Here is a 27,648-nt window from a genome sequence, read left to right on the forward strand (position 1 = left end):
AAAGACCGCCTTCCTGGTGGCGATCACATCAATAAGGAGAGTTAGTGAACTGCAGGCCCTTTCAGTTCAAGACCCATTTGTCACGATGCACAAGGATAAGGTGGTCCTGCACACTCGCCCATGATTTGTGCGTACATTTATTTCAAAGTTCCATTTGAACCATTCCATAGAACCACCCACCTTTTTCCAGAACCCCACTAACATGGTGGAGAGAGCGCTGCAACACACTAGATGTGAGGAGAGCGCTGATCTATTACCGAAAAAAGACAAGACCACTTAGAAAGACAAAACAGTTTTTCGTTTCAGTGGCAGCAGGTAGAGAAGGGAACCCTGTCTCTGAATCCGCTATTTCCAAGTGGATAGTGAACTGCATCACACTGTGCTACACCTTTGCCAAGAGAGATCTGACCTTCACGCCTAGAGCACACTCTACTCGGGGCACAGGGGCTTCCATAGCATTCATTGCAAAGGTGTCAGATATCCTTAAGCACGGCTCCTTGTTGACCCGTCGTGAAGAAAATATTTCTTCCTATCAATGTGTCTCTCAGGGGTACAAAAGGACAGACTGAGAGACTAATTGATCGGAAGATGATGATGTAGAGTCGTTGGCATCGGGAGAGTTGTGCGAACCTCAAGCTTCACGACAGGTGGGACATCCAGTTACCTTTCAACAACTGCAGAATATTACAACTGATTAACAACCAAATATGCCCTCTCTTGGTTAAGGATAACAATTATCAACAGACTAACCTGCATGATACGGGTTTACACCAGAAGTGTTTCATACAAGAATATCCTCTAGACTGTTGGATTCTGGAGACCATAAGAAAAAGAAAATGCAATAAGTACCAGATAGCAAGATACAGAGAATGGTAAGGTAGGTAAGGTTTCTTACCCTGGTTCTCTAGAGGTTGTCGCTTCTGATGAATCCCCTTCCAATCTTCCGCTGCAAACCGTGTGAAGTCTCTCCGCCACCGGTCCAGACGGCACAAAGAAGCCCAAGGTGCAGAGGCAGTCTTTAGTCCAGCACCCAGCCTATTCCCGCCGGCACGAGGACGCCTAAGGGGTGCTCAGGAAGTCTCTAGTCCAGCACCAAGCCTATTCCCGCCGGCACGAGGACGCTTAAGACTACCCAAGGAGGAAGGACAGGATAACAGAGGAAAGGGAAGAGGAAGGAAGAATAGGAAAAAGGCAAGAGGTCTCCCAACCTCCCAGATCCAAACTCTACTCAACCAAAATCACTAGGCAAGAATATCCAAAAAACAATCCGAGGCCAATATTCCAAGACAAAGTAAGGGCAATCCGAGAGCGTATCCAAAGACGTAATCCAAGGTCAAAAAACACCAAAATCCAAGCAAGAGGTAAGCCACTGTCAAGAAGCGATCAGAAGCAGCGAGTAAATGGCGCCGGATAGTTAAGTACCCAAACTACCGGCAACAAGACGGTCACGTGACCCAGTACGTGCACTATCAGGTGGGAGACAACGCACCCACTGACGTAACCTCCAAGGCATCTTCCACACAAAGCGTCGGAAACGCAGTTTCCGACGAACACGTCTGCACCGACCAACGCGTGGAGAAACCAACTCCGCCCCCTGTCCGTCATTCGATAGCGAGAAGCGCTTCTGTCTACGAGAGGACAGAGTAACTGGGGGGGTACCACAAGACCTGAAGCGTTTTCTGACAAAAGGTCCCTCTTGAGTCCATTTGCAAAGTAGCAACCTGGAATTCTGTACACACCTTTACACAACGCTATTGCCTAGATGCACACTCTAGGTCTGATTCTCAGGTGGGACAAGCAGTACTAAGACATATTTTTTCTAATGTTCCTTCTCACAACCCACCTCCAACTCCGGGTACTGCTCGCTAGTCTATGTGCAGCATGTGATTCTAAGAAGATTAACAAGCATCAGAAGACATGCATTCTTACCATAATGATTTTATCTGCTTAGGTTCACATGCACCCACCCTTCCTCCCCCTCATGGAGTAGAAGGAACATAGACATCTTACACCTTCTCTCTCTGTACTCACTCCCGCTGGCCATAAGGCTCCCTCATGGCAGAAACAACACAATCGGAGGGACCACGACACGTGAGGGATTTTGGGTACGCTACATGTCACGTTAGGGATAGTGTTAGTCACCCCCATGTCGACGTCCCCTTTCCCTCCTCGAAAGAAAGATGCAATACTCTGCGATTACCACTAGATGTTGGTCTATATGCACAGCATGTGAATGTGAACAGATACAATCATCAGAAATGCTATTACGATAAGTTATGCATGTCATATAGGAGATGTGTGCGTGTCTGTTCGAAATGTTCAGCATACTTCCCAACATGCTGCTACAAACCTGAAATGTGGCATGTGGGTAGATTCCGTTGTGTAGACAATGTAAAAGTATAAGATCTACATTTTTCTATTTTTCTTTTGTAAGCGATTGTTTTTTTAAGCAGTCTTCAATGCTTACTGCTGCCATATGGCTCTTCGTGACATAGGCCTGACGTAGCTCTACGTTCATTGTTCCTAAAGTTCAGCAGATCATGAAAACGTCAGTAGTTCATTGTTCCAAACTTTCCACTCTTATAAGCATTCTAGCAGACATTAGCTGCACTCACGTTTGAAGTCATGCGGGTGACACAAAACCGTGCTTTTGTAGTAATGCGGGTGACAGGAAACGGTGCATGTTTCTTCAATAGTGTCTGCAATGAAGTTGTCCGTCCCATCATGGAAAATCTCTCATGAGAATTACAGGAACTTATTTTCCCATGGAAGTTGATGAATGTATGCCATCTGAACAGTAAGAAGCTTACACACTTTAGCCCTACACCTACGGCACTTATGTTGAGGTTGCTGCTTCCTCGGCTGTACATCGGCACACCAGTGATATTGCTGCGCAGTCTCAGCGCGCCATCTCAAAGTAGCTGTAATCAATTTACAGGATTCATGCTCTTCTCATAGTCCGCTTTATGTGGCATGTTCCAGAGTTGGAAACAAAGACCATTTGTTCGCCCTAACTCCTACAGGAAAGACTAGCAATATGGTATCCAAAGAAGCATTGGTTTAGTTATTGAATACTTAAAGGACTGAAGTAAGGATTACTGTGCGGTGCACGGGTACAAAATCATATGAGCAAAACAAAATTAGATTTCAAAAGGAGGAAAGAAGGAAGGCTTTAAGACACATGCAGAAACTGTGGCACGAAAAAGAAGTACAAATGTCTAAGGCCAAAGAGGGCCAGTGTTCTGGTGCCAGAGGCGAGAAGGGACAAAAGATTTGGGAGACAGAGAGCAGGAGGAGATGTTGAAAATGGATAGAGTGATAAGTCATATAGAGAGAACAGAATGATAAGGAGGGGTAAGGCCATGGATACATTTGAATACAGTACTGAGAAAATGAAACTGGAGCGAGAGTCAAGAAGAAGAAAAACTGAGTAAAGAGAAAGGGAGATGGAGGAACGGAGGAAGGGAGAACAGAACATGGATAGGGGAGATCAAGACAGACTGAAGGGGGCGGGGGTAAAATGGGATGAAGGAAGTACAAATAGGTGGCAGAACAATGGTCCAAACTAGAAAGAATTGGACCCAAGGAGGAGTTTAGTTTTCTGAAACAACAAAGGATGGGCTCATATTGAAAAGGTGGAAGCAACAGTGCCTGGCAGTGATAGAAATATGATTTGGGGGGAGAGAATAGAGAAGGGCCAAAGATGATCCCAAGATTTCATGTCGGTGGGGACGGGATGGGGGGGCAGGAAAGAACATTTTATTTTTGTCTTTGAGGGGTTTAAGGTGTAGAAGCAGGAAAAGCTCCATGATTGGTTAGAGAAGAAACCGTGTTTGACAGTAGAAGGGAGAGAGTAGGGGGTGTAGGGGTAGCTAAACCTACAGGGGTACCCCTTAACTATACAGGTACCCCTAATAACGCTCACACAACAGTAAATGCATCCTTCTAGGGAAGCAAGGCCAAGAGTCTTATCTTGCAAGGATAACAAGTTTAATCTATACAGACATGAGGATAGGAGCAAAGAACTCTGCGGCCTGAACAGTGTCCCGCAACCGTCCAATTCTCCTACAGACTAGAGCCAGGCAGGAGCTTATATACTCTTAATTTGCTGTAGTGGCATCTCTGGGTATGGGTATGGCTCCTTCCAAAACAGTCCTTCTTCCCTACAAGGGATGCTGCAGTCTTCCTTCCTTCATAGTCAAATTTCCGTTTAGAACATGCTACTTAACATACTGCTAGCCTTTGCAAGAACACACTGTAGTTCCTGTTTTCATCATTTTGCTACATTATGAATCTTTAAATATAAAATTGTTTTCCCTCCCGTCATGCTCTCCATATTTCATTCTTTCGACTGATATTTTTAATCTGGTCTTATAATCTCCTCAAAACCTTGTTTTCCATAATTCTGCATTGTGTTCGAGTCTTAACCTGCATGGGTTTTATGGCAGCGAGCCAACAGCTGGTGTGCCACTTTGTGTGCTCTGCCAGAGCTACTCAGTGACACAACACTGCATGACCACTGCGATCAGTTTTTAGTGCAGGCCACATTCCTTTTGGCAGAGAGCCTGCTTCTGTCGTGTGTTGAGATTTTAAAAGTAAATAGAATTTAAAATGTATAAATGTATTCAGCTAATAGTTATTTACACCTTATATTTACTGTGTTCTTTTTAGTGCCACTGCTCCCCCTGGTCTCTTGTAGTACAAAGATACAGCTACAAGAAGTCTTGCCTAATTCTAAAGCGCTTGGGAATGAAGGAAGGTGCTAGCTCCTTCCCAACAGGGGAGAGAGATGGGTGGGGGGGTGGGGATCTTCGAGGCATCAGCGTTAAATTGAGAGTAAAACAAATGAAAAGAATCAATGATGCAGTAGAATAGTATAGGTGGACAATTGTAAGGGGCCTAATACTGAGTCTTGTGGGACACCATACAACAGAGGAATTGGGAAAGGAGTGGTGCCAGCCCATGAGCCCAAATTAGTTTGGTTAGAGAGATTGGATTGGAACCACCAAAATACATTGCCAGAGAAACCTAGTGAGGCCAAGGAGGAATGTAAAGTGGGGTGGTTGGCTGTATCGAAGGCATCGGAAAGATCCAACTGAATAAGGAAAGATGAAAGCTGCTTATGACATGCAGACAGAAGAAGTCGAGACATGGCGCAGGGCGGTTTCTGTCGAATGAGCAGGACAGTGACCAGAGTGAACTGAAGGTCGTAAGCAATGGGAGTTAAGGATGCAGCTTCAGTGGTGTACCACTTTTTGAAGGAATTTAGAAAAGGAACGTGAGAAAATAAATGGGGTGCAAGTTAGAAAGGGGTGATGGCTCTGACGATATTTGTTTTAACCCATAGTAGCGTGTTTAAAAGGAGAAAGTGGTGTGAGAAACCTCAGGGTATTCTCCGAAGCAGACCTCGAGAATCCCTTTTCTGATGCTTGTTAATCTGCTTACAATCACATGCTGTGCATATGGTCCGACATCCAGTGGTAACCGCGGAGTATTGCATCTTGTCTTTCGGGGACCGAAAATGGACGTCTGCATAGACGTGTCTGTAACACTATCCCTATTGTGACGTGTAGTGTACCCAATATCCCTCGCGCGCCGAGGTCCTTCAGATTGTTTTTTTCCGCCCAGAAAACTGGTCGCCCTATAGCGGAGCTCTTACATAAGAGACATTGTTTATCTTTAACCGACTTGTCAGTTTCCCTGTTAAGTCACTTCGACAAGACCAACTTCGACGAAGACGGCGGGGAAATTGTCTACGGTGGTGGATTTCGGCGCCTAAGATCCGGCGGCCGCAACTTCCACGTGGTCGGGCCCTCCGGCCAACCTTTACAGTAGGGAGAGCGGGGTCGGGGTGGCCATATTTTTGGTATGTCTTTCTTCTTTCCCCCTCTTTACCCTTTAGGTCTGGTCATCTTCCCCTTTTGCTATGGAAAGGACTTCTTTTTTGGTTCCGTAGGGTCAGATATCCTTGGAAAGACGAGCACAGTACGTGCAATGCCTGTCTCCCCTTAGATCACGACAAGAAGCGGTGTGCAGCATGTAAACTCCTTTGGCCTACGACCCTTAAGGAGCGCCTAGTAAAGCGGTGGGCCGCGTATGATATGTCGCAAGTGGAGCCCCTTCCCCCACCACCACACCTGCCGAAAGTGGCGGGGGGGACTTCTGATGACCAAGCATCCATTGCGGATGTGATAGACCTTGAGGTGGACACTACTAGGTCCGCCACACCCGTCCCCGACCCTTCAAGGCCTGACTCTGATCTCGCTTCAGGGACAATACCCGGCGACAGGGACATGCAATCACATCTCACTAAGCACACAACCCCTACACCTATTTCGACAGGTACGCCGAAAAAGGTGAAAGCGCTAACAGGACCGGCAAAAATTTCAGCAGATTCCTCGGATCGTACCGATCCAAAGCCTTCCCCGCATCCGCAGGAGCGTCTTGCGACTGGGCATCTTAAATCAAACAAGGGCACTAACCCTAAATCAGGTGCACAAATCGAAGTGCGGAAATCCGACGCTACGACGGTCCCGAATGCTGCTGTAGGCCCAGAAATCACGACTAGGCCTCAAGTTGAAAAACCAACCTCTAGGCCCTCTAACGCTGCAGAAGCCAATAAATCTACCGCCAGTCCTTCGGAACCTTTGTCTCACGCGGATTCAGCGATTATCGAAGAAAGCATCGAGAGAATTACTTCAGCGGTTGGGCTTATTCCCGTTCTGCCGAAAAGCATGGGACAGGCCGCGGATACGCCATGGCATCCCGATTCTCACGATTACTATGAGATAGTCAAGAGCCTCTTTCTAACACCCTAAGAGACAATTTTCAACGCCATAGGGTGGAAAATGACGTTTTTCCACCCGTAGGCCCTTCTGGGTCCTCTAAATGGACAAGGGAGAAATTTGAAGGGTGTATGGACAGCCTGGATAGAATTATTAGTTTTTCTGAGCATCCTTCCCCAAAAAGTTCTTGTGGCGAGCATAATCTTCAATCAACACATCTACAAGAAGATCAGCCTTCTGTCCCCGTCCAGCATGAATTTAAACAGAGGTCATGCCAGCGGAATATAGCTCTGGTCAATCAAAGGGGCATAGTCCGACAAGAAGGAAGAGAAGGGCCCCCTAATCCACGCCACAGATCAACCCTACAGAAAACAAAAAAACTAAAAATAATTTTAAAATACTGTATTTAAATTTTTTATATTAAAATACATATTAAACCGTCGAGAGCTCATATTTAATGTACACCTATACATAATTAGTAACGTGCATTATATAAAGTGCTTATTTCAAAAATTAACAAAAAAAGAGAAAGAAAACCATCTAGCTGGTCCTAAACACTAATTCACTGGAGCCAAATCGAATGCCCCAAACGTGTGAAGGGGAACACTCGAGTGGGGAACCTTCGGTCACCTGAATATTACATAATGAAAAAAACACGTAATGATCGTACAATACACTAGAGGTAACCATGGGATGCCGTGCTTCAACTACTAAGGTGTCAAGGCAGAAAATTACATACAATAAGTTAAGCCTGGCACTGATGGCAGTTAGTAGTTTCGATGGAAAGATCGCATCTAACTTTAATACAGATGATGCCCATCTTCTTCAGGACGTAGCATTCCCGTCCAGCATGAAGACATTGGCCTCATTACAAGGTGGGCGGTATGGCATACCGGGCACCGGTAAGGAGACCGGTGCCGGTAATCCCTTACCGCCCTATTACAAGGTCGCTTGGCGGGGACCGTAAGGAACGTGTGGTCAGACCACACGTCCCTTACGGGACCTGCTATGGGACCAGGGCGCTAATAACGGGCTTGCAAGTCGCAAGCCTGTTATTCACGCCCTCCCCATTCCCATTGAGCCCTATCGGGGCTCAAATGGGAATGGGGAATGGCATGTTCAATGGGGACTTACTGGTCCCGCCAGGGTCCGACTACACCGGAAAGTCCCCATTGAACTACACTGGTGCCGGACCCGTTAATGGTGGCAGTCATGTCTCAAATAGCGCATGACTACCACCAATCTCGGATGAGGCCCATTGTCCACATGGACACTTATAGAGACATTTATAATGAAGAGGAAGAAACTTCCTTTCTACAGAATTATGAGGAGGACCAGGCAGATGCCACGGACAATTGAGAAGAAACCCAGCAGGTGGATACGGACCCATGGCAGCTCCCCCATCAAGATCAGGACACTGATGTCTTGTGCCTGGATTCCCCTCCGTCCACCCCGGCTCGCCGGGCTTCACCATTAGACGACAAGATGGCCTTCAATACCATGTTAAAGAATGCAGCTGAGCCTTTTCAGATCTCTACACAAGAGGCTGTGCCTGAACAAGACTTTGTAGAGGATATTCTTAAGGAGAAACCTCCCTCTAGCCAGGCCATTCCCCTCCTTAATTCTATTAAGGGAAGGTTGGCTCCATCTCTTGTGTCACCAGCGCAAACTTGTGCAGTGAACCCAAGAGTTGAAAAGTTATTTCGACCAGCTCCTTCGGACCTACTATACATTAAAGGGCATGCTACCCCCGATTCTCTGGTAGTGCCTACCACCTGGAACGGGCAGGAGTACCCCTTGCCATGGGGCAAGCACCTCCGGATAGAGAATCCAAGAGGCTGTATGCATTGGGCAAGCGAGTCACCTCGGCTGCTGCATATATCACACGTATAGCAAATAATACTACGCTGTTGGCGAGTTATGCTGACGCTCAGTGGAACCTACTCCAGGAAGGCCTCCAGAAGGTCCCAGAACCCGTCAAGTCCAAACTTCTCTCTATAGTGGCCGAAGGAAGGCAGGTGAACCAGAATGTGATAAAAAACACTCTGGACACGGCCGAAACAGCAGGCAGGTCCCTGGCCCAAGGAACCTTACTCAAAAGACATGCTTGGCTGCGCACCTCAGGGTTTAAGCCCGAAACACAGGCTTCGCTCATCAATAAGCCGATTGAAGAAGCTAACCTCTTCGGAAAGGTGGTCGATGAAGCCCTAGAAACAGCCAAAAAAGAGCACAAAACTCTGAAGTCCCTGCAGCAGATCACTCAGAGATCGGCCCCCCATAGAGGAAGTAACTCTCGGCGGTCCTTTCGAGGGCAGTCCCGTGCAAGCCAAAACTACTATTGCACAGGAAAGTTCAATACCGGACCAGCATCGTGAACCCCCGCTTACTACCCTCCAAGGGGTCAGCGACACAGCAAAGCCAGAGGTAGAGGCCCCAATCCTAGAGGAGCCTCAGCCTCCGGTCAAAAATAACCATCAGATCCGGGTCCCCTCCCTTGTCACCCCGGTCGGGGGGCGCTTAACATCTTTCCTCATGGCATGGGAGGGCATAACTTCAGACCAGTGGGTCATAAAGACGGTCGCCCAAGGGCACTACGTGGAATTCGCCCGACCTCCACAGTTCATACCGCCGCGCTCACGACGCCTCACGCCAGACCATCTGGAGATCCTGAATCAGGAGGTGGAAGCGCTGCTGGGAAAGGACGCCATAGAAGCCGTCCCTATTCTTCAGGTAAACAAGGGTATTTATTCAGTGTACTTCCTTGTACCCAAAAAGGACCTCACTATGTGCCCTGTTCTAGACCTGCGCCCAGCAAACAAGTTCATAAAACCTCAGAAGTTTTGCATGGTAACGCTACAGGAGGTGATCCCACTGTTGAAACAGGGGGACTACATGGCAACATTGGACATGAAAGATGCGTACTTTCATATTTTAATGTTGCCAGCGCACAGAAAATATCTAAGGTTCATGATAAAGGACAGGCATTAGCAATTCAAGGTACTCCCCTTCGGCATCGCCTCAGCGCCAAAGGTGTTCACGAAGGTCCTGGCAGTAGCTGCAGCACACCTGTGCAGGTTATCCGTCCCGGTTTACCCTTACCTCGACGACTGGCTCATAACAGGGGACTTGTACGACACATGTTTTCTGAATACCCAAAAAAACGTGGACCTTCTCTTCAGTCTGGGGTTCTCTATCAACGAGAAGAAATCCAGTCTAGTCCCCAGTCAAACAAAACAATTTCTGGGAGCTCTTATTCAGACGGAAGACGGTCTTGTCTTCCCCTCCAACAAGAGGGTTAAGAACATGCTTTTTCAGATTCCTCAATATGTAGCCAGTCGGGAGGTGACGGTGCTCAAAGCCATGCGCTTGCTAGGAATGATGGCGTCGTGCATATACTTGGTTCCCCACGCGCGGCTGCGCATGCCTCCCATGCAAGAGTGGCTCAACAGCCAGTGGTGTCAGGCCAGCGGACAATGGGAAGATCTGGTAGTTGTCTCGCCAGCCCTCGTTCTCTCTCTGCAGTGGTGGTCAAGAGAAAACCTCTTGAAGGGGAAGACCTTCACCACCCCTGCGTGGAAGCCACTCTCACGACAGACTCATCTCTCACGGGGTGGGGGGCTCACCTGCTTCAGCAGACAGCGCATGGAGTGTGGTCCCCTCAAGTAGCGTCCAACCATGTAAATTTACTGGAGCTATTAGAGGTTTTCAAAGCACTAAAGGCCTTTCAGATTCAACTGCAAGGGAAGACAGTGCTGATTCTAACAGACAGCACTACAGCCATGTATTACCTGAACAAGCAAGGTGGCACTCACTCTCCAGGGCTTTTCAAGCTGTCCCAAAACGTTTGGACATGGGCTCTTAGACACAAGATGTTTCTTTTGTCCCAACATGTTCCAGGGGAACTCAATCTTCTGGCAGACGTGCTCAGCAGAGATTTTCCTCTGCCCGAAGAATTCGAATGGCATCTGCACGAAGACCTCGTGTCCAACGTCTTCTCAGAATGTGGCTTCCCAGAGATCGACCTGTTCGCGACTCAGGAGAACGCCCAATGGCAAGACTACGCCTCCAGGTACCCCCAGAGCTGCTCCAAGGGGAACGGTCTCTGGATAACACGGTCAGGGAATGTCTACGCATTTCCCCCGACTCCCCTTCTCAACAAGATAGTGCACAAGATGCACCAGGAACCAGTTACCATGATACTGGTGGCCCCCATGTGCGCACGCCAACCCTGGTTTGCTCATCTGAGGGAAATGTCCCTCTCCCACCAGTAAAACTACCCTGCCTGGGCAACATGTTGCCTTAGGAAAGGGGGGAGGGGGACCCTACACCCATGCCCATGAACTCTGAATTTAGCAGCCTGGCTCCTGAGGTCATAAAGTTTGGACACCTACAGCTCCCTCAGAGGTGCATGGACATACTCAGGGAAGCTAGAAAACCGAACACACGTTATTGCTATGCCAGCAAATGGAAACATTTTGTCATCTGGTGTAATTCCAAGAGCGTCAATCCCATCGATTACTCACCCACACACATTGTGCTGTACCTTACCCATCTTTTAGATACTGGGTTAGTTTTCAATTCCCTAAAGGTTCATCTGGCTGCACTCTAAGCCCACACCACATCACAACAAAAGGTGTTGTGGTGGAAGATACCAGTGATCAAAGCCTTTATGGAAGGGGTTAAGATGATTAATCCTCCCATTTCTCACCCAGCTCCTGGGTGGGACCTAAATGTGGTTTTGACCGGGCTCATGGGAGCTCCCTTTGAGCCAATGCACAAAGCAAGTCTAAAAGACCTGACTTATAAAACGGCCTTCGTAGTACCTATCAGTTCTATTAGAAGGGTTAGCGAACTACAGGCTCTTTCTGTTCTAGACCCCTTTCTTACAGTCCACAGGGATAAGGTAGTTCTGCGCACTCACCCCAGATTTGCGCTTAATTCATCTCGAGGTTCCATGTGAACCAATCGATTGAACTACCTACCTTTTTCCAGAATCCCACTAGCATGGCCGAAAGATGCCTACACACACTAGATGTGCGCAGGGCAGTCATGTTCTATCTGGAAAGAACTAAACCACTGAGGAAAACAAACCAGTTTTTCCTTTCAGTGGCAGCTGGGAGAGAAGGGGATCCTGTCTCTAAATCAGCTATCTCAAGGTGGATTCTCAAATGCATCACACTATGTTACACTCTTGCTAAGAGAGAACTGCCCTTCAAGCCTAGAGCACACTCTTCACGAGGCACTGGGGCATCCATAGCATTCATTGCAAATGTTCCCCTAGAGTCCATTTGCAAAGCGGCAACCTGGAGTTCTGTACACACCTTTACAAAACACTATTGCCTAGACACTCATTCTAGGTCTGATTTTCAGGTGGGACAAGCAGTACTAAGACATCTTTTCTCTACTGTTCCTTCTCACAACCCACCTCCAACTCCGGGTACTGCTCGCTAGTCTATGCACAGCATGTGATTCTAAGCAGATTAACAAGCATCAGAAGACATGCATTACTTACCGTAAAAGCATTTCTGATGATTGTATCTGCTTAGATTCACATGCGCCCTCCCTGCCTCTCCGCACGGGGTGGAAGGAACATAGACTTCTTACTACTTTCTCTCTTTTTCATGTACTCACAATAGCCTTCGGCTCCCTCATGGCAGAAAAAATACAATCAGAGAGACCTCGGCGTGTTAGGGATTTTGGGTACACTAAACGTCACAATAGGGATAGTGTTCCAGACATGCCTACGCCGACGTCCCCTTCCAGTCCCCGAAAGACAAGATGCACTACTCAGCGGTTACCACTGGATGTCGGACCATATGCGCAGCATGTGAATCTAAGCAGATACAATCATCCAAAATGCTATTACGGTATGTAATGCATGTCATTCAGGTGGCCTGGGGAGGGCTGATGCTCTCAGACAGAGAATCACCTGGATGGGGGAGCCCATGGTTGTGTTCAGGGAAATACCCCAGGTGAGATGCGGTATTATACCGAGGAAGAAGGAGAGGACAGCGAGATCCCTGAGACCTTTGTAGGCTGAACATCTGCCACCCTTCCTCCCATTAAATTTCTCCTGCCCAGATCCAAGAAGCCCTGCGTATATAACCAATAAACCAAGATCCTAAACCCTGTTGCACCTACAAATGATCTCTCCCAGAATTCCTGTTTTCCTGTGTCCTACCCGATTACTCCCGGTCATTCTTTACCATGTCCCTCTGGTTATTTTCCGGACTCCCAGTCAGCATGAACAAAACACTACTGTTCCCATAATCCCTCTTCCAAAATCACCTAACCCCCCCCCAGACCCCCTAGGACGAAGAATACAATTCCCCCTTCTTGTAACACCTTCTTCCCATTCTACCATGCAGAATACTCAGACACTCTACTCCCCACACGCCCTTTTCCGACACGAACACTTTCGCGCAGCACGAAAGAAGACAGACGAACACCAGAGCCGTTCACCTGACATGTCCCACCACAAGGGTCGGGCAAAGCCAGGCAATTGACCAGAAACACACACACCTGACGGCCCTTTCCCTTCCCCACAGGGATAAAAGATGGAGCACGAGAGCCCAATACGAGCAATGCAGACTGCACGACAAGAGAGCTAATTCAGCACGGCAGTTCAAGAGGTGGAGAAAGAGCGCAAATTGAGAGGGTGGCAAGGAGGGAATCAACCTTGCCCTTTCCAAGCCAGGCCTGTGAAACCTCTGCAGAAGGAATCTTAAGACCGCAAACAATAGCCAGCGTGTTTTGCAGCAGATGTCAACGGTACACAGGGCCCTCCTCCGCTGATAACCAATTTGAGGGGAGACGCTTGCTACCGTGGTACTGGCCTTGACTCCAGAAGCAAGAGAGGCCAAGCCGTTCATCTCAGCCTGTGGGTCGAGGGGAGAGACGATAAGAAACCGAACTGTGTTGAACGAAAGTAGCAAGCGGCTAATTGAAGAAAGTTTAAAGAACTGTTGATACGAAAGGGGAAAACCAGTTACAGAGGAGTTGGGCACCACGTGGGTGCTCACTCATCGAATCTCTGGGCGACTACCCTATTGTTGAAACTACTGTTCTCCAGCATGGGGTCTGGCATGGATTCACATGCTCATGAATATTCCCCGTCGTCAGGCCAGGAATCCTCGGTAAAGAAAAAAATCAGTATCAGTTTCGTTTCTGATCTGTCTTTCTTAGTAGTAACCAATCACTGATCTCTGGGTCATACTGCCCCCAGCCAATGACTGCCCTCTACCTAAGCCCCTCCCCTGGCAGCCATCCTCAGATTTTTACCGTACGTTCAAGTGTTGGGAGTCCTCGTGTTTAGCTCTCAAGCTTTTACTGCATTTTCATGTTTTTCAGGAGAATTTTCTCATTTTTTCGTTTAATCGAGCCTCAAGCTCCACCGTTTCTACTAACGATAACAGGGACCCGTTTCGGAATTCTTCTACGCCCCTCAAGGGTGAAGCTTTCGTCGAGTTACACTTCTTGGAGGATTCCAGAAGATCTGTGGCCTACCTCAACGGACATGGCCCAGGACAAGGGAAGCTCAATGCCCGGATCCAAGCTGTTCAGGAACTGTCTAGGATGCGGATTGCAAAATGTTTTCAAGGAGGACGAGCATTCGTGATGTCTCTACTGCCTTCATGAGGACAAGACGCACGTGGAGAAGGACTGTGCGTTCTGCAGGAACCTGTCGGAACGGACCAAGCAAGATCGTCATTCCCGCCTCGCCGCCTGGCTGGAGAAGGGCACAGCAGGTGAGAAGGCGAAGAAAAAGTCTGAGCGGTCTTCTAAGTCCTGTGAGGGCGCCCCGGCGACGGGGGCCCAACAGAAGGCCAAGCACCGCAAGTCCGCGGGCACCGGGATCGCAGAAAGGTCGGGCTCCTCGGCTGCCAGGCAGGGTGCGACTTCCCCGGCACGATCAACCACGAGCCAGCGCTCTGGTTCGGGGAAGAGGAAGTCCGAGAACCCGGGTAAGCTTCTGGAGAGGCCCCGGTCGATCTCGAAGGGAGCCGGGGGGGACCGAGGCGATGACCCTCCCCCCAAAGCGAAGGCCCAGGACGCACCTAAGGTGGTGAGGGCCTTGATCCACCCTGCAAAGGCCACTATCGAGGTTGTCGCAGCGGCCCTGGCTACGCCAGTGGAGGCAGCCTCGGGGCCCAGAGTTTCCCTACCGCCGCGGAGGGAATCCTCTTTCCAGACCATCGTTAAGACCCCCATGAAGACCCCAGCGGAAAAAGGGGGGGGGGCGGTGGCCATTACGGACTCGGATTCAGCTTCCGAGGAGGATCCGGTGGAAACCGTGAAAGGCCTCAACGAGAGGTTCATAGGCCTCAACGAGAGGTTTGAGAAGGTTCGATCCCAGGGGACGGTTCCCGCTGATGTGATCGAAGATAGCGACGATGAGGGCCCAGTGGAGCAGCCATCCCGTCCATCGCAGCCATTACCCGAGCCCCAGGATAGCTCGGCGGCCATTTTGTTGGCGATCCAATCCTTATGTACTGAGATAAGGACGAGATTACCACGGACCCCGACGGAGGATCCAGAACCAGGCCCGTCGGGATGCCCGACGAACAAGCGGAGGAGAGTCCACCCCGCTCCGCCCTTCGTGCCCGCGAGGCCTGTGGACCCCTCATGCCCTTCGCCGGACCCTAGGGAGGATACTGCGACGGATACAGGGACGGTCGACGACGACGGCGGCGGCGATGACACAACGGACATCCCTTCATCACGCCCCCCTCGGGCTTTTCCGCCCGACGAAATTGGCTCTTTTCACGCCATGATAGCCAGGGTATCCGAGCTCTTCGAGCTCTGCCCTGAGGAACAGAAAAAGGAAGGTTTTCTTTACCAACGATGAGAGGCCAAGAGAAAGACGGTCCTCGCTGTGCCGTTGCTCCACAACATCTGGAACGAGGGGCTGGCTATCCTCAAGAACCCTTCCACGACACCCGCCAAGAGGGACAGGTACGAGAAGAAGTACCGGGTCCCCGATGCTGCCCCATTGTGCCTCAGGGCCCAGCCCACGCCGGACTCTGTTGTCTCGGCAGCAGCCAAGAAGAAAGCAGCGGGTGCGGCGGCTTCAACTTCCACTTCCCCGCCGGACAGCGAGGGCAAGAAGTTGGACTCCATGGGACGACGAGTCATCTCGTCGGCGGCAACGACGATTAAGGCGGCCAATGCCTTAGCGATTGTGGCTCGTTACGACAGGGAGCTTTGGTTCACGATAGCTCCTCTGCTAGACTTCCTACCGGACCACAAGAGGGCGGAGGTCCTACAGATTCTGCAGGAAGGAGAGGTGGTATCGGATCACGCCATAACGGTGGCAACGGACTTTGCCGATACCGGATTTCACCAACTGGGCAACAGGGTTTTCTCCACGACGACGAGGATGGCTCAAGGTGACGGACTTTCGGCAGGACGTCTAGACCAGAGTTTTGGACATGCCGTTCGACAGCAACAACCTGTTTGGAAAGACGGTGGATGAATCCCTCCAGGCCATCAAGACAGACACGGAAACATCCCGAGCCCTAGGAGTCCTTCAGCAACGGCGGCCCTTTCGGAGCTCTGGAGGCAGACAGGAAGCCTCCAAGGGATCCAGCTGCGGCTCTTCTACTTACCACCAGGCGGCCCGCTCCTCGTCCCAGGAGGCCTACAGAGGCCGCGGCAAGCAAGGAGGGTCTTGCCGCCGTCGGCAAGGAGGCCAAGGCGGCAAGGCCTCTTCCAAGCAGGACTGAACCAGCCATAGCGTCGGGCCTCCACCGAAGCACCCCGGTCGGAGGCCGGCTGACGAAGTTCGTCAGCGTGTGGGAGTCCATCTCCACCGACCGTTGGGTGCTGGACACCCGCTGGAATTTCAAAAGAAGTGTCCTTGCATTCCTCCCGTGGCCAGGAAGGAGAATCACGTCCCTCAACTGCTGTTGGAGGTAAGGGCGATGCTCAGGAAGGGTACCATCGAGCTCGTCCCCAAGAGGCTCCTGGGCTCCGGAGTATACTCAAGATACTTCCTCGTCCGAAAGAAGACAGGCGGTTGGCGCCCCATCCTGGACCTGCGTCAGTTGAACGAGTACATCAAGGCACAGAAATTCAGGATGGTCACCCTCCAGCACGTGCTGGGACAGCTGGAGGAGGGCGACTTTCTATCGTCACTGGACCTGGAGGATGCTTACTTCCACATCCCATTCTATAAGGTCACAGAAAGTTACTCAGATTCGTAGTCCAGGGGCATCACTACCAATTCAGAGCCCTGCCGTTCGGATTAAAGTCGGCACCCAGGGTGTTCACCAAGTGCCTCGCACCTGTGGCGGCGCGGCTGCGCCTGCAAGGGATCCACGTCTACCCCTACCTGGACGACTGGCTAATCCGTGCAAGGTCAAGAGAACTCGCCGTTGAACACACAGCGAGGACCGTCCGCCTGCTCACGTAGCAGGGATTCGCCATCAACTACCCCAAATCCCATCTGGTCCCGTCGCAGGTGGCACTGTTTCTGGGAGCGAAGCTCGATACAGTGAAGCGATTGGCATCCCCGTCGGAAGAAAGGACGAAGGCCATTTTGGGCAAGGTGCATCGCCTGTTAGCCACGGATGTGGCCAGAGTGTGGTCCATCAAGTCCCTCCTCGGGATGATGTCCTCATGCATCTACCTTCTGCCCCTTTGCAGACTTCGGATGCGCCCGCTACAAGAGTTCCTCGACGCCCGCTGGATTGAAGCGTGCGGGCTGCTTCGAAGACAGGATCCCGCTCGACGAGGAGTTCCGTCGGGCAATACTATTGTGGGGTGCCCGTGCTCACCTCTCGGCAGGCATGGACTTTCAGGCCCCAGCGTATCAGGATACGGTAACGAAGGACGCCTCCCTGGAGGTATGGGGGTTCACACCGGAGATCTCCACGCAAGAGGCCTCTGGCTCCCGGAGGAGAGGTCTCTTCACATCAACATCCTGGAGCTATGAACCGTGTTCTGGGCGCTCAAATCATTCCTTCCGTCCCTCAAGGACAAAGTGGTGAGGATCTTCACCGACAACACCACCATGATGTTCTACATCCGGAAGCAGGGAGGCACCAGATCCCCAGCCCTATCCAAGGAGGCCCAGGATCTGTGGCACTGGGCCATCGCCCAGGGGATGTTTCTGGTTCCCTTCCACCTGGCAGGAATAAAAAACACCATTGCCGACTCACTCAGCAGGGAGCTGCGCTCGTGCCACGAGTGGGAACTACACCAGGAGCAGGTGGATCGGCTCTTTCAACGGTGGGGCAAACCCCAGATCGACCTGTTCGCGACGGCGACGAACTCCAAGTGCCAGAGGTTCGCCAGCAGGTTCGCCCAGCCGAGGAGCATGGGCGATGCTTTCTCGTTCCCTTGGGACGGCCTGTTCCTTTACGCGTTCTCTCCGTTGCCGTTGCTGCTCCGTCTCATCAACCAGCTCAAGAGGTCCAGGTGCAGGATGATCCTCGTCGCACCGGCGTGGCCGAGACAGATCTGGTTCCCGGACCTTCTGGACTTGTCAGCGTCCCCACCTATCAAGCTGGCGACGGACGCGGATCTTCTCTCCAGAGAAGGAGGCGCCATTCTCCATCACGACCCGGAGTCGTTGAACTTGCAAGCTTGGCTCCTGCAGCACTAGAGTTTGGAGGATACGATATCCCGGCTGACTGCAGAGAGGTTCTTGCAAAAGCCAGGGCGTCCTCAACTCTCAAATGCTATGGACATAAGTGGAAGAGGTTCTCCGTCTGGTGCCGTGCACAGAAGATTAACCCTCTGCGGATTACGGCCCCTCAAGTATTGCCGTACCTACTGTCGCTGGCCAAAGCTGGACTGTCCCACGCCTCCATCAAGATACATCTGGCTGCCATCTTCCGATACACCAGAACTACAGGACGGGCGTCCTTGTGGTCTCATCGCCTGGTGAAGGAATTTATGAAGGGACTATTCCGATCGTTCCCGCCGGTGAAGGCCCCTGCCCCGGCGTGGGAGCTCAACGTGGAGCTGACCAGGCTCATGGGGGCCCCATTCGAACCTATGCATTTGATGCCGTTGAAGTTTCTGTTGTGGAAGACAGCATTTCTTATGGCCATCACCTCCGCTCGACAAGTGGGAGAGATCCAGGCCCTATCTTGCAAGCCTCCATACTTGACTTTTCACGACACTAGGGTGGTGCTGAGGACGCACCCCTCCTTTATGCCCAAGGTGCCGTCGGACTTCCACCTCAACGAGCCCTTGGTGTTGCCAGTTTTCTTCCCGTCGCCTTCATCTCCGGCCGAGAGGACTTTGCACTCGCTGGATGTGGCTAGAGCGCTGAAGTTCTACGTGGACCGCACAAAGAGTTTTCGGAAGACGTCACAGCTGTTTGTAAACTTTGGACCTGTGCATCAAGGGAAGGCTCTCTCGAAGGCTTCCATTTCCAGATGGCTCTCCGGCTGCATCATGCACTGTCACCGGTTGGCAAACCGACCGCTGCCCGGCCGTCCGAGAGCCCATTCGACCAGAGCGATCGCTGCTACCACAGCGTTCCTGTCTGGTGTGCCCCTGCTGGACATCTGCAGGGCTGCTACGTGGAGGCTGACGCACACCTTCACGAGATTCTACTGCGTCGATCGGGACTCCAGGGAAGAGTCCAGGGTCAGCCAAGCAGTGCTGCGCAACCTGTTCGCTTAAGGTGACCCTGGTGAGGAGGTAAGAGATGCTTAATGTTGAGTTGTTGTATTGCTTGATGTTGAGCCTGTTGCCACCTCCCGTGGTTGTGCATGTGTATACTGCTATGTATTCTTTTATTCATGAGCATGTGAATCCATGCCAGACCCCATGCTGGAGAAGGAACAAGTTACTTACCTGTAACTGTTGTTCTCCAGCATGGGTCTGGCATGGATTCACATGCGAACCCTCCCACCTACCCCTCTGCGGCTCTTCACTTGGTCATACTGCCACTTTACGTGCTACCAAATCTAAGGATGGCTGCCGGGGGAGGGGCTTAGGTAGAGGGCAGTCATTGGCTAGGGGCAGTATGACCCAGAGATCCGTGATTGGTTACTACTAAGAAAGACAGATCAGAAACGAAACTGATACTGATTTTTTGCTTTACCGAGGATTCCCGGCCTGACGACGGGGAATATTCATGAGCATGTAAATCCATGCCAGACCCATGCTGGAGAACAACAGTTACAGTTAAGTAACTTGTTCCTTACCGGAAGGCCTTGGGAAAAGGCGCAAAAGGGGACAAAGTGGTTATATAGGGGTCTCATAAAATCCTCTATACAGTCGAAAGTTTTTGACCGACAGATTATTGTGAAGCTAACGGAAGTGAATCCTGCATCGTAAGAACTGTACAAAAAAACAGTGTGATTGACAAAGTTAGCATAGTAAACCTGACAGAGGGATGCCGATGGAAAGGGGGCGAAGCCAAAAGTCTCATATGAATAATGTGTTGACAAGAGTGAACCCAGCAGAGGGATGTTCACAGTGAACTGTTTAAAGAGACATTAAGCCTTGTGAATCTCACAGAAGAAATCCATAATGAACCCGACAGAGGGAAAGCAAACAGTGGAGAGGGGACTGAGCCCGGAAGAGGGGGAATCCAAAGGTGAGAAGCCATCACTGCACCGACATGTGAATGTAACAGAGAAATCTTATTGAATACAAGCCAGGGTGAACCCGACGGATGGAGGTTGATATTCGAGAGGGGTCTGAGCCTGGAAGAGGGGGACACAGGGCTGAAGACATATCACCTCCATTACAATCCGGAAAGAACTGTTGTTTATTATTTGTGTACATCATCAGACCCTCGGAAGCAAGAAAGTTAACTGCCGAAGGTACTGATAATGCAAGAAACTCTTAGGTGGATCTGAGCCCGGAACAGGGGAATCCAACAGTCAGAAAGCATCACCCAACGTTCCAGCAGAAAGGAACTGTAGGTTGTTATTTTTGTACATCATCAGGTCCTGCGAGGCAAGAGACTTTTTATAGAAAAGAGACTTAACCACCTAAGGCTCTGATAGCTGAGAGCGGAACTGTTGGCTCGTGCTGGGAAACCTCAAGTGTGTGCTATGCTCAGGAGTCCCGCCTTGTCCCATGCTCAAAAACATGGGGAAGGGAGACCCCGAGTACCCCATCCTGACTTATCATCTTTCTTATAATCTCATCCCACACTCTTTGTTGGTATTTAGTTTAAGGATTGGTTTTTCTTAGTATAGGCCCTTTTATTTGACAAGACGCCACTAGGACTGCCTTATTCATATTTGATGGTTGTAGCTTGCTCCCATCTTAGATTAGGCGTTTTTTCCAACCCTCACATACATTTAATAAACATCCTTGAACTGTGATCACTTGAATCTGTCTTTACTGTTTCCACCATGAGTTTGTTATAGTGGCTATTGAAATATTAGCAAGACAGGTGAGATGAGAGATGATATGGGGATAAAATGGTTGGGTGACGGAATAGGTTCAAGAGGAGAAGCTGTAGGATAAGCATGAGAAAGAGTAGAAGCAGTGTCCGTCTTTAAGGTAGGTGAAGGAAAATGAGGAAGGAAAGTGAGGGTGGAGGAATTGACTAAGAAGTGGGGAAAGGTGTGGGGGTAAGATTGGGCTAGGAAGAGACTGAGTAAAGGAAGACCGTAGAGCAGAGACTTAAGAAGTGAAATAGTTAGCAAAATCAGTCGAAGAAAGGGGGTCTGATAGAGGGGTCAGGAAGTGGGGCGAGAGCATTCTGCTAAGGAGTTGAAATAGGCAATGGGGGTGATGAGTGGTTGGCAGTAAGTGAAGAGAAACTTTTTTAGCACAAAGAAGTGGGTAATCTTAAGAGGAATGAAGAGCAGAGGTTCAGAAGATAAGAGGGGTCATGTCCTTTTGGGTTCCTAGCAGTGTTCAGCCTTTCGAAGAGACGTCCTGAGAAAAAGGGATAGCCAAGGTTGCAGGGGTTTGTTGGACGGATAGAAAAGGTGGAACGGCTAGTGCTAATCAAGAGTGAGAAGGTTTTCATGTAGGTTGGAGGCAGCTTGATCAGAAGGAGTCGAGAAATACTGGATAGGTGGAAGAGAAAAGCAGATGGTTGGAAGCGTTGCAGATCCCGATGGTAACATATGGGTAGGAAATCTGAGATGAAGTGGTGAGCACAAGAATGAGTGGATTACCTGATCTCATAACTGTACTATCACAGCACGGAACGCAGTGAAAGTGGCTGATGCACCTTTGGCTGTCGGTTGTTTACACTGTCCATGGTGCTGATGTCTTTACATACAGGCAATGGAGTGATATGTGAGGGAAGGCGCTAAACGCAACACCAAGATACTGTCATAGGGTTTTGAGGGATCACACCAATTTCCAGCACTATGATGGTGGACCCGGGTGGTGTGGCACGTACAGTGATAAAGCTGCAGCAGATTGTTAATGGGGGTTGGGTGGGTAGCGGGCAAATTACAGAGGGAAAAGAAACAGTGGTTGAGTGGAGCCTCTAAGTGAACCTTGCAGAGAAAGCAGCCACCGCTAAACTGGCTAGATTCAGAGGATGCATTGAACAGTGCCATTGGATATTAAAGGGCAAGTTTCGAACCACAGGGATCAAAGAACAATTCTCACATTGTCAACCAGTGGGACTCAAGGATGCATAGGGGCTGTTAGAGGTTCTCGTTCAAGCTCTAACACTTATTACGTTCAATTAGAACTTCAGAAACACAGCTGCTACGTTATACAATTCAGTTTCCTTCTCCAGGCTGGACATTCAGAAGGTATCGCATGATTTGTTTGAAAGAATTCAGCTGAACTACACTGTTTGGAGAAAAGCCAAATGAATTATTCTAAAATGATTTACTAAATCCATTCAAGTAGTAATTCTGATTAGTTAAAATATGTATTGAATGATGTAACTTTTTTAAAACTAAAAATATCCTCTACACCAACTTAAAAATAACAGAAGAAAGCAGAAAACCCACTTGACATTTGTTTGACACAGAATGGCTAAACAGCAGGGTGGGACAGGAGTCGTCAAGGGGGCGTTATAGTGGCTTTAAAAAGGTAACTTGTTAGTTTTTGGTTAGGTTGAACTACAAGCATTGAATTAGGAGTGGAAACTTTGGAGTGGAGGGACTTGGAAAAATGAACATTGTTTTTAGTAAACGTGTCTCAAGAGATCCACCTTAAATTGAAGGCATTGCAGATTTCTCTGAAGATGTCTTGGCATAATCTTGCCATTTGTTGATCAATTGTGATGGAAAGAATACGGTCCTGGTGAAGTTATTGTACTAATGTTTGTGTTTCTGCTCTTCTCCTTCTGCTCCAAAGAACTCCTGATGCGCCTGTGCCTGATGATGTCGACGCCAACGCCGATGAGAGCTCCGGCAGCGAGTCCTCGTTTAGTGATTAAGGAGATTGAGTCTCTAATGCCTTTCGAGAAATGTGTGGAAAACCCAGCGCAGTGGAGGATTTAGCGTCCAGGTCCTGGGCTGGATATCTCGCTCCAGCGTTCAGTACTTTATGCATATTCCCAATGGGAAGGATAGCGTTGAATTCCGTTTTGCAGACGGGTGCTTTATTCTATTGGCATACCTGCAGGTGTCTCTCTGCGCGTCCAGCTGGGCATCATGCCTGCATTTGCAGTTCTGGACCCTTCTAACCACTAAGGGGTGGCACAACAGATTTGTGAGGTGGGCAGACGATCTACAGGCTCTTGGATAACAGCCACCCAAACCTCTCCAGTTGGCACTTGAGCTGGCTGTGCCGATGTGAACTGGAAGTGCATTCCGCATTCATGCCTGCACCCTATCGTCTGGTTCCATAAACTACCCGCTCTGGCCTGCGAATGGTTTTTTAAGCCAGACACATCTGGTTTGTTGTGAGGCTCATAGTGAAATATTCATTGACCCTTTCTGTCGGTCCATTTTAAATGGCAATGTGTTGACTTCCTATTTAAGATTTGGTCTGGCTCCCCTATAAAAATAAGATGGATTTGTTGGCTTTTGCAGAGTCAGTCGTGTGAGCTCCAGGGGATGTATTGCTTTCTAAGGGTCATTGTATAGCTCTTCAGAGGTCCTCTGGGACAAACATTTCTAACACCTTATGCTAATTGACCTTTTTATTCGTCGAAGAGTCAAAATAAGGCGACACTTCATCAGCAAGGAGCTCCTTGCAGTGGTTTGGAAGCACAGCGGCACAATGGAAACGTGGATATTTAGAGCACTTGCACAGATGTCTATTTCATATATCACATGCCATAAATCAATCGTAAATCGGCCTTCGTTTATGGGACTTCATGGTCACAGTTTAGTTTTTCATGCATATTTGCCCTTCCAATTAGTCCTGATTGAATTTTTATGGATTTGTGGCCTGTGTAAATGTCAATTATGCAAGTCCCGAAATTATCCTGATCATCATAGCAGGTGTTGGGCATCCTTGTCTAAAACGCACATGTGATCATTGGAGGCGTCCTCTGCTATAATGCGTGTTATCGTTGCAGGAGCAGAACAGCGTTCTTGCCTGTGATGCACTTTTGATCTTTGGAGGTGAATGCCATTCTTGGCTATAACGCATGTATGATCATCGTAGGAGGGGAATGGCATTCTTGGTCCTATTGCACTTTGATATTTGGAAGAAATTAGTGTAATTCTTGGCTATAACGCATTGTAATGAATGGAGTAAGTGAATGGTGTTCTGAGCTATGATGTACGTGTGATCATTGGGGGTGAGTGTCATTCTTGGATATAACACATTGTAATGAAAGGATTAAGTGAAGGGGGTTCTGAGCTATGATGTACGTGTGATCATTGGGGGTAAGTGTCATTCTTGGCTATAACGCATTGTAATGAACGAAGTAAGTGAATGGTGTGCTGTGCTATGATGTACGTGTGATCATCGGAGGTAAGTGTCATTCGTGGCTATAATGCATTGTAATGAACGGAGTAAGTGAATGGTGTTCTGTGCTATGATGTACGTGTGATCATTGGGGGTAAGTGTCATTCTTGGCTATAACGCATTGTAATGAACGGAGTAAGTGAATGGTGTGCTGTGCTATGATGTACGTGTGATCATCGGAGGTAAGTGTCATTCGTGGCTATAATGCATTGTAATGAACGGAGTAAGTGAATGGTATTCTGAGCTATGATGTCCGTATGATCATTGGAGGTGAGTGGCATTCTTGGATATAACGCATTGTAATGAACAGAGTAAGTGAATGGTGTTCTGAGCTTTGATGTCCGTGTGATCATTGGAGGTGAGTGGCATTCTTGGTCCTATTGCACTTTGATATTTGGAAGAAATTAGTGTAATTCTTGGCTATAACGCATTGTAATGAATGGAGTAAGTGAATGGTGTTCTGTGCTATGATGTACGTGTGATCATTGGGGGTGAGAGTCATTCTTGGCTATAACGCATTGTAATGAAAGGATTAAGTGAATGGTGTTCTGTGCTATGATGTACGTGTGATCATTGGGGGTGAGTGTCATTCTTGGCTATAATGCATTGTAATGACCGGAGTAAGTGAATGGTATTCTGAGCTATGATGTACGTGTGATCATTGGGGGTGAGTGTCATTCTTGGATATAACACATTGTAATGAAAGGATTAAGTGAATGGTGTTCTGTGCTATGATGTACGTGTGATCATTGGGGGTGAGTGTCATTCTTGGCTATAACGCATTGTAATGAACGGAGTAAGTGAATGGTATTCTGAGGTATGATGTCCGTGTGATCATTGGAGGTGAGTGGCATTCTTGGATATAACGCATTTTAATGAACAGAGTAAGTGAATGGTGTTCTGAGCTTTGATGTCCGTGTGATCATTGGAGGTGAGTGGCATTCTTGGATATAACGCATTGTAATGAACAGAGTAAGTGAATGGTGTTCTGAGCTTTGATGTACGTGTGATCATTGGAGGTGAGTGGCATTCTACACTATAGTGCACTCTTGATTTGGAGCAGGTGAGTAGCATTCTTACCTATAACACATTTGTGATAATAACTGCATTGAATGGCTTTCTGAGCTATATTGCTCTTCTAAAGGCCCTCTGTAGTTTTGTTTACAGTTAATATGTTAACCACATTTTTATTATAGATGGGTAATTCTAGTATAGAGGTTTCACACTCTTCAGCCATTGATAAATCGCTCTTTTGCTCTTTTTAGTCACATGTATAGGGAGAGGGGAATGAAAGATGAGAGAACATGGGGTGCAAGTTGTTTCTTGAAGACTGACTTGCGATTTATTGCCACATTGATGAAACCATGTGCTGCAAGGTGTGCTGTTTCTTCATCCGGCTCTTAATAAAGTCCTTGTTACATATTGCAGTCTGATTTTCGTCTGTGTCTAATGGCCAGGTGACCATATACCTGTGATTTGCATTGCAGACCGATGGGGGTTGAGGTGGCCTCTCTTGGCTGTTCCAAGATGATTCAGCAGTTGCATAACACACTTTCTTGGAGACCTTCTGATCCTTCAGACTGGAAAGATAACAGTATGGGGCAAGGTCACTGCAGGTGGCCCCAAGTTCAGAGGTAGACTCTGCCATCCAGCCTTCCTAAGCAGAACAAATGACCTTGTGCAATTGTTACGGTTGCAGAGACTTTTTTCTTGGTAATGTATCCTGCAGTCTCAGCAGGAGTAGATTACCTGAGTAACAACTACACTTAATTTGATTTGGTGCAATAAAGAAAAGAAGACATTGAAAACAAAATCATCTGCTTTATTTGTGTATGTTTACTTTTTTTGTTGCCAATAAGCATTGACAGTGCATTGGGGTCATGGGTTGGAGTTCATTTATGTCCATAAACTACTAACCTACAGTGCTGGATTTCCATCAGCAAGCGAAAAATCCTGAGTTTTATTGAATTTTACAAGCTCCGGTGAATGTTGTTGCCATGAAATTTCTTTCTGTCCTAACGGTTTTACTTTAATGAAATTACCTGTACCTACAAGTGGTATTAATGATTTCGACCCAGGTGGACCTGGACCCTGTAAAATCTATGTGTATAGACACATTTGCTTTCTGCTGTGCAGGCTGGCACACCAACAGCTGGTAGGCATCGTGACTACCATTCGAAGAAAATGTTACTTAGATCAGAGAAATGTGAACATGGACTACTGTTGTGTATTTTCCTTTAATTGCATGTTTGCCATTATATAGGTGAGTTTATAGTGTACAGTTGACACTTTGTAGCCCTAACCCTCTTAGTACCACGCTTCTAGAGAAAGTATAATATTACTCAAGATAACTGCTAGGCCCAGAATCATGCCTACGAAGGATGCTTTCTTCTTTTTGTCAAATTGCAAGTTTCCAATGCCCGCTCTGATCCATACCAAGCAACTCATTATCTTGATAAAACTAGATTCATCATAATCTCCTTTTTATTCCATTTTCTAAATTGCTGGTTTCTTAACATTTCCTGCATCATGTTATATGCTGCTAAAACAAACTGCCAAGCTCGGGCAAAAAAGTGACACCGACAACAAAAGAGCAGTACATTTATGAGCCACATTAGTGTCGTCACCTGTCATACATCATGCCTTGCACGCGGTCTCCATGATCCTCTGAGAAAGGAATTTCTAGAAGTGGGTAGTCAGAAAATCTAAAGGAGAGGCCCGGAGTTAGAAGCCCTAGGAACGCAACTCAAACAGAATCTTTGTTTGCATCATCTTGGTCCTCAGGAAAAAACTGTTAAAGGTCAGGCTGCGTCTCGGATGAGACTGCCTGACTCCAAGATGGACCCAACTTTGTGTTTCCAGTGAGTAGTTGCAAAGAAGTGATGGAAGGGGTCCATTTTGGGCAGGGAGCTGGCTCGGATCTGTGAGCTTTAAAGTCAGTGACAGGCAGCGGTGAGTCAGCTCAAGTGTCTGCTGTGAAGCCCCTAAAATGGGTAGAGTTTGGGACAATGTAGCAGTTTTGGGGAGTACCAGATATGTTTTT

At 48.6% G+C, this 27,648-nt stretch overlaps 1 protein-coding gene across 4 annotated transcripts in view; it reads left to right on the forward strand.

Annotated features, from left to right (window-relative positions):
• Positions 1-26,418, forward strand: part of WASHC3 (WASH complex subunit 3) — a 285,351-nt gene extending 258,933 nt beyond the window's left edge. For 3 of the 4 annotated variants that reach the window (XM_069629933.1, XM_069629934.1, XM_069629935.1), the window contains one exon: positions 26,093-26,418. In XM_069629933.1, the coding sequence (XP_069486034.1) occupies positions 26,093-26,243 (151 nt within the window). In that variant the 3' untranslated portion in view covers positions 26,244-26,418. Of the gene's footprint in view, positions 1-23,039; positions 26,033-26,092 lie in introns of those variants that run through there. The other variant, XM_069629936.1, reaches the window with a different exon arrangement.
• The last annotated feature ends 1,230 nt before the right edge of the window (positions 26,419-27,648 follow it).

This window comes from Ambystoma mexicanum, chromosome 12 (genome assembly GCF_040938575.1).
Source record: "Ambystoma mexicanum isolate Mex_15411 chromosome 12, UKY_AmexF1_1, whole genome shotgun sequence".
Taxonomy (NCBI): Eukaryota; Metazoa; Chordata; class Amphibia; order Caudata; family Ambystomatidae; genus Ambystoma; species Ambystoma mexicanum.